The following is an 18,785-nucleotide window of genomic DNA, read 5'->3' on the forward strand; positions in this document are numbered from 1 at the left end:
CTCAGTGAAGAGCATATACCATTTGTTGATCATTATTTGTAATATTAAAATGAAATGTTACGTAAACGAAAAATTAAAAGATCAACCAAGTGACATCTTTTGGTAATTTAAAAAAACTTGGTTGAATCGATTAAGAATCAACGAAAAAAGAATTAAAAAAAAAAACTCGACACTCGACGTTGCACTCGACAATGTCACTAGATTTGACGAATTACTTGTAATTTATATAACGCAATTTCATACACAAAGGAGTGTGTATAAAATCGTAAATACATTAAATATACATATTATATTTTATTATTTTATGTATAATTATGTATATTAGTTAACATTTATCAAAATATCTGATATTTACTTCTACATTTTGTATCTATGGTAAGTGACCTCGTTTTATAACAGTATACAATCAAATTTACTTGCCCTCGAATTGATATCGCTATAGAAATCCTGTTTCATAAGGCTACGAAACTTTCGAAACAATAAAGACATTTTAAATAATTTTAATACATTCGAAAAGCAGCAAAACGGAGTTATAGTTTATGTGATTCTTATCGCTGATCATCTGCTAAAACAGAGTTTCTCTAAGAAGATTTACATAATCAATTTCGTTATTCCAGTAGAAATTTTATTATCTAATAATTAGTTGGAAACACTTTAGTGACGAGGGGTAGAATTTAATGCTAATTCGAACAACTGAAATAGTTCTAAGGAATTCGTGGGACAAATGAAACTTGAGCTAGTAACTATTTCACACTCCCTCGGCCGAATAGTTGCACGTTCTCTGCCACCCCGGTATTTCTAATACTACTCCCCAAATACGACAGTAATACCATGTATCTATATACCTAACATTTCGTTGGAACACGTATAATCAAACAAAGCGCATTGCACTATGTATTCGGGTACAGTAGGAACACTAGACACGACTACTGTTCATTTAATTTTATTGTCGTTTGCAACATTCGTGAATTGATTCGTTTGCTTTTGACTCTTCTAACTATTATGTATTAAATCAATAATTGTTTCTGTTACTCAAAAATAATTGTTTTCATTTTTTACTAATATTTACACATCGGTATTCACAAGTTGAAACAAATACTTAATGTATTTGTTGTGAAAAGGTGGAACAAATTTGGAGACTTTTGTGATTAATATATTTAATAATAGATTAGAATATTAAAACATCATTAATGCCACGCACAGGCTTTTTTAATTTGATTACCTTGATTGAACCTTTTTTCTTCACACGCATACCAAAACCAACTCTCACATTTGTAAGACTCGCGCTCCGCGACTTTAATTTTTCTTTTAGTCGGGTAGAATGAATATCAACACGTGCCGATGTAGTTTTTACAACTGTAATTTAATATAACTTATAATATATAACTTAATATAATAATAACATAAAATTATAACTTAATATAAATATAATTAATATTTACTGACCTGAATCTACACAATTGTTGATATTCCTTATATTAATTATTTACTCTTTAATACCTTAACCTAAACAATTATTCTCTCTCTCTCTCTCCCTCTCTCTCCACGTGGCCTCTTAACCTCACCTGTTGTCACGGAACCTACGCTATCATGTGTGTTGTCATATGACTTTTTGTATATGGTGAGTTTGACGGGACCGTTCAAACTTACAGATTTAATGTTTCATTTATTATCTTAATATGTAGTATATTTCGTACTATTTCTTTTTTTTACGAAAACGAACGAAATTTTGAAGGTCTCATCGACGACTGTGATTAAAAATTGATATTTTCGGCAATATTAGAGCACGTCTCTCAAAAATAACCTAGCTTCGCGAGTATGTCTCAAACTTACCTTCCGTAATTGTTCCTTTGCATCGGACGGAATAATTATTTATACTCGTATCGACCAATTTATAAAGTTATTAGCTACCCAGTGAAAGCTACTTGGCTATGAGTTACAATTTTTTAAATAGATTAGTTTGCTTGAAAAATTTAGAAGTTGAAATATATTGGAATGCTTAAAATTGTCTTTTATAGAGGAGGGATTAAAATTGAAGAACTGCCTGTCAGTAGAGAATCTTCTGCAACGGAGTATAGCATTGTCCAATCTTCTTTGGTACAATAAATCTCCAATAGTTGTATGAAGTAAGAACAGTTGTTAAAGAATCTATGATACGTTTTGGTTTTTTCAATGAGCAAAAGAATCTGGGAAATCAATCTGTTTGAGCTTAGAGCCTTTCTAAACCAATATACATATGTATAGCCAGTCCATAAACATATGGACATATATCACCATCATTTTGTTGATGTATCAAGGTCTTCCAATACTAATAGTACATCATTTAAATCAGAAAAAGTTACAAACTGATTATACACTGTTGTTTTTACGGTATTTTATGGCCTGTAAAATTGCTTTGGTTTCACATGTGGAGATTGTTATTCCCCTGAGTAGTTTAAAAGTGATTGTTTGATTATTTATTAGAACTACATCTATGTGGACATTGGTTATATTTAATATAACATTTTGTTTTCGAGAAATTCGTTGGATTCAATCTGTTTTCGAGAAGCGGTAAATTGAACTACTCTGGTAAATTGAAAAAGTACTTGTGCGGACAACTTTGGCCGAGTGAAATTGTTCGCACCGCCACCGCAAGAATGATTCTACGGAAACATCTCTTAGGGATGACATTCATGCATCTTTGAACGTCATGCTAGAAAGTTTTGTCGAATGGCTCCGAAAGATTTCCGAGGTCCCCGCGATCCCGTGTACATTCGTCCCCGATGTATTGGCGAGGACTTTTAACATCATGCCATCGGGCCAGAGTGAAAACATTTTGTTACGTAACATTCGGACGGAAACTCATGTGGACACTTAGAAAGCACCGACTTGGAAAACATATTTCGAAAAGAACTCCGATTGAAATTCCGAACGAAAACACTCTTGGATGAAACTTCGAGCAAACTTTCTTCTGGCATTGATTCGATTGCCGGGAAAGAACGGTGATATCCAATTGATTTTGGACGTTTTACCATGATTTGTTATTTTTAACTGCGTCTACACGGAAGGTTTCCGAGGACTTTGCATAAATTATTATATAATTTTTCGTAAAGTATAATAATCTGCTATTTTTTCATTCGCTGAAACTTCTTACTTTTTCCACATATTGTGTAGATTTAGATGATTAATATGTTCTTTATTCATTTCAAATAACACTCTATGTGGCTATTAGGTAATTATATTATATATTAATTTTTCTAAGTTTGTATTCGTTTTATGCGTGCATTACCGTATAGACAAAACTGTTTCTTTTATATTTATGGATGTAATTGCACTCCATTTAATTACTGGGAAGAAGTAATTAAATTCTAACAAAACGTCATGGAAATTATTTGTTATTAATTGATAGTTAAAAAGAACCCGTTATGTTGCCTTGTTTAATTGGTCTAGTAATATGTATATATTTATAGATTTATTTCAAAATTTATTTCATTTGTTTCTTCCGTTGTCTAGCACGCTATTAATTTGTTAGTAATTAATTAAGCGAATTTTTTGTTAGAATATTTTCCTCTATTACATGTCGCCTTATTTGATATTAAGCATTTATTTATATACCATTTGTAAATAAATTCTTTCTTATCTTTGAAGAATCAAAACTATATTATCAAATACTTACATTGTTAGAACCATGAATACCATCGGTTTTCATTCTTGACCCCTTTTAAAGCTTCTTTGATGAATTTTACAATGTTAAGCTTGCTTGTAATTATAAAAAATGTTGAAAAATCATTATGAATGTATCAAAAGAAGGTCGCAAACGATTTGACAATTTACACACAAAATAAAATTAAAAGAATTGCATGTTTAAACTCGGGAAATAATTTTATAATTTTTCTGATGAACAAGAATTAAGCTTAAAATATGACTATATGTACATAAATAAACTGTATCAACTTATTATAGACAGCTTTTGGCAACTATTCCTCCTTTAAAATTAAAAGAAAAATTGCAGTTTAATAAGAATACACTCCACACTATGTATTTCATATTATCAAAGGAATTGCATATACTTCTAACAATATTCTAAATTTACCTACTCCTTCAAATTATTATAAACATCTTTTGGCAGCAGTTCCATTATAAAAATCTAAAGAAAATTAAAACTTTATATAACTACAGACCACGTTGCAATGTTTGTTAAAGGAATGAAGTATGCATCGTATGCTAATCTGACAGAAAGAAATTTACAGACTTCGCGTACACGCAAAAGTTAGAGAGATTGAAAATCTAACTAACTAAACTAACTGATCGCGAACCGCCACCTGCTGTACCATACTTAATGATTTTCCGCGACAGGACATTATTTTTATTACCAGAACACTCATTCATTGCTTCGTGGCGCACTAAGACCCTATTGTAACGGAACATTTTTTTGTTACTACACCTCCTTAAATAGACAAATTTCTATACGATAAATGCACAGAAACCATCCCCACTACAGACCACTAATACCAGCTACGGCTCCTTGATGTTGTCTCTGCTAATCTAAATCTAATTTCACTTTACACTTTTGCACTCTGCACTTTACACTTTATACTTTTGCACTTCTCACTTGTGAACTTTACACTTTACACTTTGCACGTTTTATATCTAAAGATCTTATTACAAGTTCGCAGCCATTAGCTCTCGATATTATTCGCGACGAAGGATTGTTCGTCACGAATAATACCGATTACCAGGTCTCACCACGTGGAGGTTGCTGCGACTGGAGACCCGGAGATAGAAGGAATCAAACTTCCTTCGATCTCCCTCTACATAGAGTATACATACGTAGAAGCATACTCTACATAGAGTTGACGAGCTTAATACTAAGTACGAAACCGTGGAAATCAAAGAAAACAAAGTCCCTTTGATTTCCGAAGTCCAAGTCTGACTCTGCCAAATAATTATTTCAACTAAACGGAAGTTAAATGGAAATCGCGACACGACGCGACCACGAAACTGGACTTACTGAGTCAGTCCCGTTTCCTCTGGTGGGTCTGATTCGAGAGAAAGACGATCAACGTCTCCGCCAGTACTCTACTCCCTGCATACCTGCTGCCGAGAGCCCGGATCCGACCTTACAGTGTACGACGTAGGTAGCACCGCGTCAGGTTGCCCTGCCCTGGCGACACCAGGTATGTCTGACGGTCGTAGAGTCCCGAAACGGAGTTCTACTCTCTGCACAACGTCAGGAGTCCAGGACACGACTTGCATCCGTCTGACGGCTCTTTTGAGCTGTGCTGCGCCGGAGCCTGGACTTCGCCTGACGCGTACAGAGACTAGAAGATTCCTCGGAGACGTCGATTGACCCTCTCTCAAATCAGACCCACTAGAGGACGGCAACCGATCTGGGCCAGTCACACGGTTGATCACTACACTTATCACATGAAGCAATAGTGACCGAAGTGGAGCACGATGTTACGAGCCCAATATGGATTTACGAACAAACAAAACAAGTTGATTAATAATTATTTGGCAGAGGAGACACTCGTACACGCATGCTTTAAAACTAACCAAACCAAACTAAGATACTAAGGGAAACTACAAATAGGAGGGACGCGAGACGCGAACGCGCGATCGCGAGATCCATATCGAACGAAGGATCAACGACGAATGAGCTCTCGCCCCTCGCATACCTGCTTGGGCGCGGTCGTGCGTCGTAGATTGTTTGTGCCTTTCAAAGTAAAGAGGGGGAAGGGCGAACAACAACCGCATGACATGTCGTGACATGTCGATTCGAAGGCTCGTTGGATCCATCCACAAAAGAATTTACGAAACATTAATACCACACCACAATCATATTCCCTATCATTGTTTAAATGATAAGTATTGTTAATAATTAATTTAACTATTGTCAGAAATGAATATTTTGTTGGTGCAATCAGCAGATATTAAAATATTGACAAATTTCTCACGATTAATGTCTCGAATGAATATTTATTCCTAACCGTAATTGTTATTAATATTTAATTGAACACTGATGGATACTGTATGTATCATAAAGGTTTAATTATTTCGGATTAAGTCTTAATTGTTCCAATCACTAGATATTAAAATATAAAAAAATATCTCACGACAAGCTGTGTAACGGGACATATTTATTCTGTTACTACCCACCCATTTCATCGCCTCGCAGCATTTTTCACCATATAACGTGACATGAATTTCGGCTGTTCGAAAATGAAAAGATTTTTCAAGATCTTAAAAGACAATTAGTCTAACATGAAAGATGCTCGACGTGGTAACACTGGCGCACCCTCGTCTGTTTATTGACCCGCTCAAGTGTTTTCGTAACCAAGAATCGGCAGCTTTATTAAAGCTATGAGAGTATTTATCAGAAGCTGCTCTAGTAAACGCGCTGGTACTTCGAAAGTGCCGTTCCTGCTTTGACGAAACGAACAACAATTTGCACTCGCAAAGTCGGCGCACTTCCGCGCCGTTGCTCATCTTTGCACCACCACCTTCAAATTACCTTACGAATTCGTAATTACACGATTCCGCTTTGCAGCGCGCGACACGCCGCACTCCGCACGCTCTTTTAACGATGTAAAGCGCATTTTACATTTCGCGCCTTGGCACTATTTGCTCACGAACACGTGCAGCCCGATGTCAGACACGAGAGCGGGCATTCGTGCAAAAATCAGGTACGTTTTTGAGATAAAATTTTCAAAAATCGTACTTAAACGTCGTTCTTCGTGCAGATTTTAACGATGCAAAAATAAATGCGAGCGATCGGCTCTCTGGCGTGTGCTAGAAATGCCAGGCGTACCAGTAATCTGTAAAATAAAATTTGGATTAAATATACTTTTGTATCGTTTTACTTGCAGAATTGAACAATATAATAATAGATTTTAGGAAACTGTTGTTTGATGTTTCATAGAAATCTTAGTAGTAATAGTATTTGAAATACAATTTTTGGAAATTATACTTTCGTGACATTTTACGTGTTGCATTTAATGGTGCAAAAATACGTTTGAAGAAACATTTGTACTAGTACTATTTTCAAAATAAAATTTTGAAAAATTATACTTTCACATCATTTTTCAATAATAAGTCACAGGACAGTCAAAATCAGACTAAGTTAATTGAAGTAAATGGATTGAAATTAGCAATGTGTCAATTAAAAGTCTTAAATATATTAATTAAAATTTTCGGTTATTCGATTCTAATCAAAAAATAATTCATTCAATATCCAAATATTATCATATTAAAAAGAATGTCTAATACATACATATTAGAGTTTAAAGTTAATGATATTCGTTTTAAATATTACTAAATTCACCTTGTCTCAATAATAAAAAATAATAAACACATCAAAACAGAATTGTAATAATATTATATTAAAAAGAATTGTATGCCCTACTACTATTAACAAAGTAAATATCGTTACTGAATAATGATAACACAGACAGAATAAAATGACAATCATAACTATAAATTCATTCATACGTAGATAAAATCAATTATCTGAATAATGAAAGACTTTATTCGTAACATACGAACCCCTAAAAAGAAATAAATTTTTTCAATCAATAAGTAGGCAATGTTCACGAATTAATATTCAACTCCAGTTCGACGTAGTGAAACGAGTAGTATATTAAAAAAGGATCTTGCTACGACGAGAGGAAAAATTACCACATTTATGGAAATTTCTTATTAGCTCGGCGAAGTCATTCAGAGTTTTCACCGCGTGATTTCTTAAGCGGATAAAAACTCGGACGACGCCCTTTAGACGTAACTTTCTAGCGAAATTAGCTTAGTTTCGTACAAAGTTTACCGCGGGTAATAAACTCGTAATCCTCGTGTAGGTAAAATTCAGAAATTTGTAAACATGACGGCTAACAACTAATAGCTGTTGTAAAAGAGAAAAACCGATATGGAAAATAGGGAATGAATTTCAGCTGAAAAAGCTGACATTGTTTTCTTCAAAGTGTTAGGACGACGAAGTAAAAAACGTACTAAAATACATGCTTCATTGTTGTTCAGTCATTTGCATTACTTCTGCTACGCTCTTCAGTGGAAAATTGATATACAGTAGAACCTCGATTATCCAGAGTAAAAAGTGTTTTTAATTCGATTATCCGTGGCTTTGGAACCTTAAGCATTTAAATGAAGATATTAAATATTTATATAATAATCTTTTCAAGCTTTTTGATTTTAATTTTTGTATTGTTGCCTTTGGCGACATTAAAATACATTTCATTGATATTATACACTTTTTGAGGAATTTGATTTAATAATGTAATGTTTTTTTATTAGTTTTATTATTAAATAATTTAGTATTTCCTTTGATTCTTAAATAATTTGAAACCCAAAGAAAATATTACATAGATCGAGATCCAGAAGCTTGACAAAATTTGTAAATATATCATTTTTTTAATACCATACTATTTCTTATAATAAATTTCTACCTTTTAATAATACACTATTTTCTTTGGCACTGAACAACTATGAAACTCGTAACAATGATCCAATCGATAGAAATTTTATTACTTTCATCCTGCTTCATTTATTTCAACCATTTTTACCACCAATGGACACGATAAATATCTATGAAAATGAAATAAAGATAATAAACGAAGTAATAACAAATATTAGGAGAAAAAAAGAATAATATTCTTAATAGTTTCTTCCTTTTTCATCAATTCATGGCAGTTTTTCCCCCCATTACATCGGATAATCGAAGCTCCTCTCTGTAGAAATTTTCCGTCCAGCGAATTTCAACAATAAACTGGCTGTATTATCGATGATTGCCGTCCTTCGATTTTATTCGCAAACGGTAACGAAGAGACGTCGGTCTGACATTTTATTCAATGTTTTATAGAACGCGAATTACCCTTTCTCCGGTGCTAATGTCCTCGGAGAATGGCTACATTAATGGTTTTTAGCTTCGTTCGTGCGGAATTAACGAGAAGGTGACGGGGAAACTTCCTTCTACATTTTCTTTCAACGCCTCCATTCAGTCCGTTTCCTCGCCCTGGATCACGCTTCTTTAACGTTATTGTCCCCGCGGAATTTTTAATATTAATGTCCATCAACGCTGCCCTCTCGCCCGCCATGGTTACACGGGCGATTCGAAACTGGCCGTGATTTAAAAGCTAACGCTCAAGACAAGGCTCGTGTCGCGCAAACTATGCATTCAGGCCGAATTTGAATTTAAGATCGCTTTTAAGCTCTTTGTGAAACCGACCCTTATTTTCGTCCGTCGCGAGGAAATGGCTGAAAAACCCGTTTGACGATCCTCTTTAACGTCATATTCGAACCTGTATTTTCCACTGATTGCTCTTTTTCACTGGGAAGTGCCTCTTTTTTCCCCATATATTTCGCTTTGAATCGTTCCGTGCATAGATATTTAACACTGCCCCTCTGTTCGAGCGAAATTTCAGCCGAAATGATGCACTTACGCGCACAGAAATTCGGAATGTTCTGGTGGACTTTTAGAAGTGAACGAAATATCCGAAATGTGGACTTGATCCTTGATTTTTCGCTCTATAGGGCGGTGCAACGAAAAGAAATGGGTTCTTTGAGTTTTCAATATACAGGGTGCCCCAAAACTCACGTAGGAGCCGGAATTGGGAACTGAACAATAATTTCCTTTGCAAATATGACGGATGGTGCTTCGGTTTTGAATTATTAACGAAAAACCGTCGGCCAATCACAGCGCCCGGTTAGCTCGCGCTCAGCCGCGAGAGCATAAGCTCGAGCCAGGATTGGCTGGTCGCTGCGCAGCCAGCTGAGCGCGCGCTAGTCGGGCCCTGTGATTGGTCGGTGTTTTTCGTTAATAATTCAAAAATGAAGCTTCCACCGACATTTTTGCAAAGAAAATTGTTGTTCAGAATCGTCTCTATTGCATACTTTTACTTCTAAAATTTTTTAAAAGATACAAACAATCGGATTATCACTCGCCAAATTAATATTGAGTGATTCAAATGGATCGAATTTACGGAGTGCGTGCGTTTCGACTCGAAATTATCAGTAGACTCATCGGTAGGGCTGCATCTGACAATTCCTGCCCTAGACGCATTGTTTTTCTTGTTATATGAATTTCGATATCGTGGCGACTGGTTGAGTCTCGATATTACAACTCTTTTTCGACCAACGCACGTCGAAAACGATAAATGATTGGTTGAGTTCCGTGTTGAACTCTATTCGACCAATCACTCGTAATATATCAATTGGGTGAATCCAAAGATTATTCGGCATCATTCGACTTATTGAATGTGGAAAACGAAGATGATTGACGAAGTCTCGATGCTCGACCTCAGTCAATCAACCTTAAGGTGAGGTCCCATGTATGTAATGTTCGTGCTCGGGCAATAAATTATCCGTACTCGCCGGATTTTCTTCGAAAACACGTTCCTACTAGCGTCCAAAAGGTCGGTAAATGCGACGACAAACGGTTTGGAACCACTTGAAAGGGTCGATTTTTACGAGCGTTTGGGTCTCGGCCCATAGTCTAGACTCGCGAGCACGGGGACTAATTCCATGAAAAAAAATCGACCCTTTCGAGTGATTCGAAGCGAGACCCCCAATGCTTGTTTTCACCGAAACCGTAGGCGCCTACCTGGGTTCGCACAAGGATCTGGGGTCAAACGTCCGATCGACTCATCAGTTTTCGATCAAATCGAATTCTTTATTCTTCATCGTATCAATGTGAACGCGATGCCATTGGATTCTTGGCGTTCTCCCGATTAAAATGATATCTCACGTCGCGTAAATCGAACTATTTTTAACGAAATAACTTTTCAATTATGCAATCAGATTTTGCATATAATTTCGTTAAAAATAGTCCGATTTACGCGACGTGAGATATCATTTTGATCGTAGAAGCATCAGGAATCGATTGAAGTTACTTCCGCAAAGTTCCGATAAAAATTGTCGAGGTTGGTATTTTCAATTCTTTATGACATCTCCTTGTCGACCGACCGTTGCGATGATGGTCCGTGGCCTTTTTCGGGATTCCGTGCTCGTTTAGGTGTTCGCGGCTTGTGGCAGCTCGCCTGGGTTCATCAGAACCTCCTGCGCGACGAGTTGACACTTTCAAGTGGACGTTGCTCGTGCTCGCCGCCCGAACTTACGTACATGGGACCTCACCATACGTTGACTGCTGTACATTCAGAATAAGCCGAATATCAAGGATTCTAACGACCAATTGATACGTGATTTTAATTCAGAACCGTGTCTGATATCGCGTCCGTTTACCTTAACACGAAAACTTTTTGATTAGAACCGTGTCTGTATAAGCTCGATCGTTTTCGGTCAAAGGTCTTTGAAAAACTGAAAACTGCAGCTCGATTCGATTATTTCGTTGACCCCTCTTGGGAAAAGAGGAGGAAATCGAGTGAATTGCATTCAAGTATACGAGGAACCCTATCAATGGGTCAAGGCAAATGAATTCAACATGAGTGAAACGAGAAATATTAATTCTGTCTTTGTCTGGTTAACCGTGTCAACGTCCAATCGATATATTGATTTTTCGGAACAACTAATTCGTCGCTATTTGGCTAACGACAGGTTCTCGAAAGATTAAGACGGTTGAGCGACTCTGTGTGAAACAGAATATCTCAGCTACCTCCCACTTCCGGCTCCTACGTGAGTTTTGGGACACCCTGTATTATTTTTAAGAAAGAAGAAATATTTTAAAGGTTGAGATCAGGATTGGATACAGACATGTACAAGATTGAAGTAAATGTTCGACGAAGATAAAAATGAAACAGAAAGAATTACCAATGCAAAATTGAAAATCTGTCGGAGATTTCTTTATATGTAGTTCTTGGTACTTTTGTCTGATTCAGATGAAATTTTGTTTCGTTGTTCCTTACGTTAAAACGAAATGCATCCGCGACTTAATTTGGAGACTTAGCACGTATAAACATTATTAAGTAATATTAGTCGATATAATTTAATCAATAGAATTTTTTTAAGGAGCATGTAGTTTATACATTTCATAATTTAGTTTACAAGAAAATTCTATAACTAACACAATTTTCAAAGAGATTTTATAAATAGTATACAAAGCCATCTTTTCTTACGTCTTTGCAGAAGATCATAGTACTATAATAGAAGAAAAATCAGCAAATAAAGTTTTCAATATAAAGAAACAGCAACATAAAAACATCTCTTTAAACGACTCTGTAGAAGAGCATACTATTTTAGTATTTTAGTATAATACAAGAAAAGTCTAAATTAGATTCCAATAAAAATAAACAAAAGCACAAGAACATTTTTTTGCAGAAAAACATGACATCATATAGTATACTGAACATATCATTCTGATTTTAAGAACATGCAAACAGAAAAAATTCACACGTTAATAATTGATAATGCGTCAAATATGCGCGACGAATCTCAGGGGTAAGTGTGATTTTCGTTAATTAACCCGTGCAAACGAATTTGCGATGGCGCGGCGCAATTTCGCTGTCCCCCGAATAAATGACTAATTTTCAAAGCGCGGTCGGTGACGTTAGACCAGAAATAAAATTCGTCCCACTTCGCAATACGTTAGCTAATGAAACGTTGCGGGCCATTTTCAATTAAATTCATGAAAATGTTTCTAACACTTAACGCGAGCGGGGTGGGTCGGCGTGACACGGAGCGGAGATATTTTCTCGCATACGCGACCAGGATAATTGATATTACACCATACCCGTAACGTCATTCGACCCATTATACCAGAGTTTGGGCGGCCAGATTAATATTAACACCTTATTACCGGCCCACGGAATTAACATTACAATTTCCCGCGCCGCGCGCCGTGGCGAACTTGAACTGTTATTTTTGCAAGGATAGTAATTTTATAACGCAACGTCACGCGGGTCCGGACGCGAAATTGTTATTACTTCTTAACGAGGTATCGCATTAACATCGTAGAACACCATCCGCCCCGCTACTTTCTAACTAATAACCGTTGATTAACAATTTTTGGTCTCCAACAAGTATTCGGAGACTGTAATTGGTGGGGACACCGCGCGCAGTCTTTAATCCTTAACGAGACAGTGCCGTGGCGTGCAACGCCTCTTTAATTAGCAACAAGATCGTTCAACTTCTGTTAATTGAATTGTCGTGTATAAAGTGATACGAATCCGAACTTTAATGGAACCTATAATATTTCGAATGTTGGCGATATTGGAGAAGATTTTGTTCAGAGAAACTTCTTTGGTATTATTGGTACTACTGATTAGGGTTGCAAGTAATTAATTACTTTTAAAATTAATTTCCGTCTTTAATTGACAATTAATTACAAACAATGTAATTAAAAATTATTTAATTAAAATTGAATTAAGCAGAATTAATCGAAAGTCGTTTAATTGACGATTGATATGAGCAAATTTAATCGAAGATATTTAATTGACGATTGCTTTAAGCAGAATTAATTCGAAGCCATTTAATTGACGATTACTTTAAGCAGAATTAATCCAAGCTATTTTTAATTGACGATTTGTTTATTAAATTTGTAAATTGAAAATGACGGTATACCGGTCAAGCCCCCTCCCTACGCCTCCTCGATTCTCGAATACCGAGGGTCGCGATCAACGTGTTATCAGGTTGTCCCAAAAGTTTCTTTCGTTTTATTAATAAGTAATACATACACAATATTTTATGTCTAATGTTATATTATTGAATTGCGTACGATTCATTTTGTTCCATTACTGTTACAACATTAGCATCTAAGAAATTACGATGTCTATTTATGTAAACACTGCTACACAAAATAACTGTGTGCAAGTCACGAAAGAAACTTTTGGGACAACCTACTATATTAAGTAAATAGAAGTGACTGACGGCGGAAGTGCTTTATCGAGCGATTTTTCAATTATTCGAAACAGAGTCGACCAGCGACGTCACGGAAGGTGTTTACGCTGGAGAGCGCGCGCGGCTGGTTTACGGGGTGTTTACAACCCCCGTGAACTCGATCGGCGGCTCCGCTGTTTGCGCATTCTCCATGAACAGCGTTCTCGAAGTCTTCCAAGGTGCGTTCAAGGAACAGGAGACCATCAACAGCAATTGGTTGCGAGTACTTCCGGAGAGGGTGCCCGAGCCGAGACCTGGGGCATGCGTCAACGATTCCAGGACGCTTCCAGACGTAACCGTCAACTTCGTGAAAGCCCACCCCCTCATGGACGACGCGGTTCAGTCCTTCTTCTCGTTACCTGTGATAACCAAAGTCAGCTTCAAGTGAGTGTTTGTTTCGAATGCATTGGTTCACCTTCGCAAATTCAAATATATGATTTTTTCAGGAAAAGTTTTTTATTAAGAGCACATTTTTCTTTACATGTGACTAATGAAGCTTTAGCTCCTTGTTTGTTTTCTTGAGTAGAATTCAAAAGCATACAAAAAAGAAATGTTTGTTCTTGGACGGTGATGTAGTTCACTTAGTTAAGGGTGCGCAGGAGTCCTTCTTTTTCAAACTACAAACTCCAAGTTCAGAATACCTTTTTTCTCGTTCAATCATTTTTCTTAGTAATTCCTGGGCCCATAACCTGATATAAATATTGGGTTTCCTTTAGCACAGAAGTCGGACGATTAAATTAAATAAGGATAAGGTTCTTTTTAAAAATAAAAAAACAAGTTTCACCCTTCCTTTCGAAACTTTTATTTTGTTAGACCGTCTTAAGGGTGCGCAGGAGTCAAAACAGAACTCTGAATTGATTTCAGCGACAGTCGCGGAAAATGTAGGAAACTCCGGGACAAGGACAGAGAGGGCGGTACAACAATTGCAGGACAGACGAGGACAGGGGCGATTAGGCTAGCATGATTTTTGTCAAAAAAATTGAAGCAAAGAAGTACTATTTTCTAATAATTCTGGTTTTAATATATTCGTTACACTTTGGCGGATGGGACTCCAAGGCCTGATTTTTCAATTTCGGCTTTAACACTTTATAAACAATAAAAGTACATTCTTTTTTCCTATGGAAGAAATTTGTTTACATATACTTTTTCCAACATCAGGCCTTGGAGTCGCATCCGCCGAAGTGTAACGAATATATTAAAACCAGAATTATTAGAAAATATTGCTTCTTTGCTTCAATATCTTCGAAAAAAACCATGCTAGCCTAATCGCCCCTGTCCTCGTCTGTCCTGCAATTGTTGTATCGCCCTCTCTTTTTCCGCGACTGTCGCTGAAGTCAATTCGGAGTTCTGTTCTGACTCCTGCGCACCCTTATCCTTCTACTTTCGTATAATAGAATAATAGTAGTTATAATTTCTCCGTAATTAAAGATGATCATACAATTATGAATATTTGAAGGGAAAGCTTATGGTTATGCCTTGTTTGTGTATGATTAGAAGCTCACTCCTTTTATCCATATGATTAATTAAACTTTACCTCCTTATTTATTGTTGTTTTTTAATTTAATCAGCACTCAAGAGCCTAGAAAAATAATTTTGTTTGTTCTTTGCTGGTGATACGATTCATGTAAATAGCCTTATTTCATTTGGAACTTAATACCAGCAAAATTATTCTTAATAATTTAAATGATATAGATAAAGTAATAGTTTCTTCTTAAAAATCAAGATTATAATTTTTTTTAATAGAAGATTTGTTATCCCTTCTTACTGAAATATACTTACGTCTCTACGTAATTCATTTTTCATAAATAAAACTCAAGACTTCTACAAAAAAAAAAGAAAAATAGATGTACAAGCCTGTAGAACAATGGAAAAGAGTGATGCAAATCGATCAAGAACTTTTCGTTAAATGAAATAATATTTTCAAGAAGTTCTGAATACTCAAATGGTGTTTTAAAAAAACGCACGAACGTTTTCCAGTACCTAATACCTATGTTTTCGAATCATTTTCATATCACATCATTTTGACAACATTGAAGATTAAAGCAAACAGTGCATACAGTTACAGATTTACCAAAGTCGCTGTAGATGCTCAGGTAAAGGCACTGAATGGCAAGGCCTACGACATCCTCTACATAGGGACAGGTGAGTACAAACGATCGTGGTCTCACGATCGAAAACACTGCCGCGTATTCAATTAACGTAATTATCTAATTCTGCCTAGACGACGGTCGTATTCTCAAAGCACTCAACGCCAGGGCGCCGGAATCTCTGAGCAACGTTGGCCAGGTTATCGTCAGCGACGTTCAAGTATTGAAATACGGTGAGCAAAGCCAAAAATATCCTCACCTTCTTTCTCGTAAACAACACGGTCTTCATAAAATTCAACGGTTCGATCGCGAGCGTCTGATAACCGTCGATCCAATTACAATGCAAAGCGGGTGAATTTCAGACGGCGGCGGTCGATCCCGAATCTAAATTTCAATCCTCAAAAATCTAATTAATCCTTGTTGAATATGCGCGATCGGATGATGCGCGATCGGATGATGCGCGATCCGACCTTCCCCGCCCACAGTGAGAGATAAAGGAAAAACTCGCGTAATTTTGTGTGTTGCCGTTTCCATCGTGTCGCGTTGACTTTAAACGAGGGTACAAAAAAAAGCATAGTAAAACAGCGTTTGCTCCTCGACTCGTTTGATGAACTGTCACGGACTTGCGAGCAAATATTCGATGATTCGTATGAGTTATTCCACCGCGCGTGTCGGCGACGAGTCGAGGCGAAAATTTACATTTGACGTGACGAAACAAGTAATTCCGACGAAACTAGATTCAAATGTGGAGAGTGCATTTCTATCCAGAATTTATAGAAATACTCGGTCGAAAGGAAAACAATTGGAACGATAAAATATAGACAGTTCTGTTAGCAAAAGACCGGCGGGTGTGTGGCGAAATAAGAGATAGATGATATAGTAAATATTATTTGTATTGAAATCGCGGGTGCTGTGTGGATGAACGTGTATTTATTCATTGACGACACGGGTAAAATCAGAATCATTTTATCCTATCGGAACAAATGAAAATATAATATGATGAATATATTACAAACTAAAAATACTGAAAAATGATGCACTTTACAATTAAACGATTTGTTGAAGAATATGTGCTTGAAGATAACGCAGTTAGGTTGAAACCGTTAATAAGTAAATATACAATTTGATAGGGCACCATGCATTATGATTGTTAGAAATTTACAAACAAAAGAGTTGAATTGAAGTGATTATTAATATTATTGGTAATTGTACTCGTCACAGATTTCGTCATTTCGTCAGCTTCAAAATGGGAATTACAATTTATGAGAAGTGATTATTATTTAACTCTATTTGAAATTATTTTAATTTTAACACTATGTAATTTCATTATAAGCAAATTGATGTTAAAATTTGCGGTTACCATATTTGGATCTTCTTCAGAAAATTATTACATTAGTATCTACAATTAATACATTAAGTAATATAAAAAGTATTTAAAATAAAATTGGTACAATTAGGGGAACATGATGGAGCTTGTAATTTTTTTTTAATCAAACCTAAATAAAAGAGAAGGTTATAAGTTTTATTACGTTCTTTTATTTTACGATTTTGGTTTCATTTTGTAAAGTAACTGATCGATACTTTTTTAATAGAGGTACTAATAAATAGACTGTGGATTTTATACAATTATAACGTAGGCTAGTATGGAAAACATACAAAAAATATTCATAATGTGTGTAGAATATTTTCTATTAATTAATATAATAACATTAACGTTCTGCATAAGTGTATATATTTTTTCGTTATATTTAGTATACCACCATTCCTCTATTAGAGCATTTTTAAGACCTGTTTACTGGAAATTTGATGTTTTCTAATTCGTACGAAGCAATAAACTGATGTGTTTATGTTACAAACTCTACTGCAAATGGTTCGTCATAATAACCGTAAAAATACTTATTGCTTCTACATATGTACAGTAGAGACTTCCGTATCCGAACTAATAGGGAGACAAAAGTGGCCGGATAGTAGAATTTTCGAATAATAGAACAATTACTTTTTTCGCATTAAATATCATTTATTCAGGTAGAAATTAACAAAATTGAGTTTTTTTTTTCAATATCTAAAAGTCTTATTACGTTTTAATTGCTAAGTCACATAAATTTTGTATTGTAAATAGCAGCTTTTATTATATCAATATTTCATAACATAGGACAATCGACACTGATATATGTTTTTTTGTTATCTTCGGAAATTGACACTATTTTATAATATTGTTACGCCGGGGGGTTGTGAAACACGAGAATCCATGTTAAACTATATATAACGTTTATTAACAAACTTTAACTTTTAATGATGTAACAATAATTCAACGATAAACTTAGAGACTTGTAGCGATACGTCTTCTCTCTTTGAGATCTCGAATCGCTCTCTTCTATTTTAAAAGTTTACCGCTTCCTGGCAACCGGAAGCGCGGGAACTCGTTTCCGCAACTTCACATCGTCGCAACATTTTCACACCGTCGCGACGATGTAACTCGGAACTGTAGTGCGGCATCTTCATACTGTCGCAACAATATTGTTACGCCGGGGGGTGGTGGGACATCGAGGAGTAGACATTTTTAATAAACAACGCGTCTTTTATAAAAGGAACAAGAACTCAGAACGTTTATTAACAATAACAACAACTCAATTAGTAAACACGTCTGTTCGATAGCAAGTCTGGCGACGTTCTGCCAATTCAAAAGTTGCCGGTTCTCTTGGTAACCGGAACATCCCGACGATCCGCTTCCGGTCGCTCTTCAGATCGCATCTTCACGCTGCCGCGACGATGCAACTTCGCAATATTGCGGCATCTTCATGCCGCCGCAACAATATTTAAAATATGTTCTACCTCGACTAAGAAAATCAGCATTCTTAAATTATAACGAAACAATTATCAACGTCG

The 18,785-nt window shown here is 35.9% G+C and overlaps 1 protein-coding gene across 2 annotated transcripts in view; it reads left to right on the plus strand.

The window, feature by feature from the left end:
• Positions 1 to 13,846: 13,846 nt before the first annotated feature.
• Positions 13,847 to 18,785, plus strand: part of LOC128883172 (semaphorin-1A-like) — a 38,235-nt gene continuing 33,296 nt past the window's right edge. For both annotated transcript variants that reach the window (XM_054135256.1, XM_054135264.1), the window contains exons 1-3: positions 13,847 to 14,196; positions 15,863 to 15,954; positions 16,034 to 16,132. In XM_054135256.1, coding sequence (XP_053991231.1) covers positions 13,964 to 14,196; positions 15,863 to 15,954; positions 16,034 to 16,132 — 424 coding nt within the window. In that variant the 5' untranslated portion in view covers positions 13,847 to 13,963. The remainder of the gene's footprint in view (positions 14,197 to 15,862; positions 15,955 to 16,033; positions 16,133 to 18,785) is intronic.

This window comes from Hylaeus volcanicus, chromosome 1 (genome assembly GCF_026283585.1).
Source record: "Hylaeus volcanicus isolate JK05 chromosome 1, UHH_iyHylVolc1.0_haploid, whole genome shotgun sequence".
NCBI classification, from domain to species: Eukaryota; Metazoa; Arthropoda; class Insecta; order Hymenoptera; family Colletidae; genus Hylaeus; species Hylaeus volcanicus.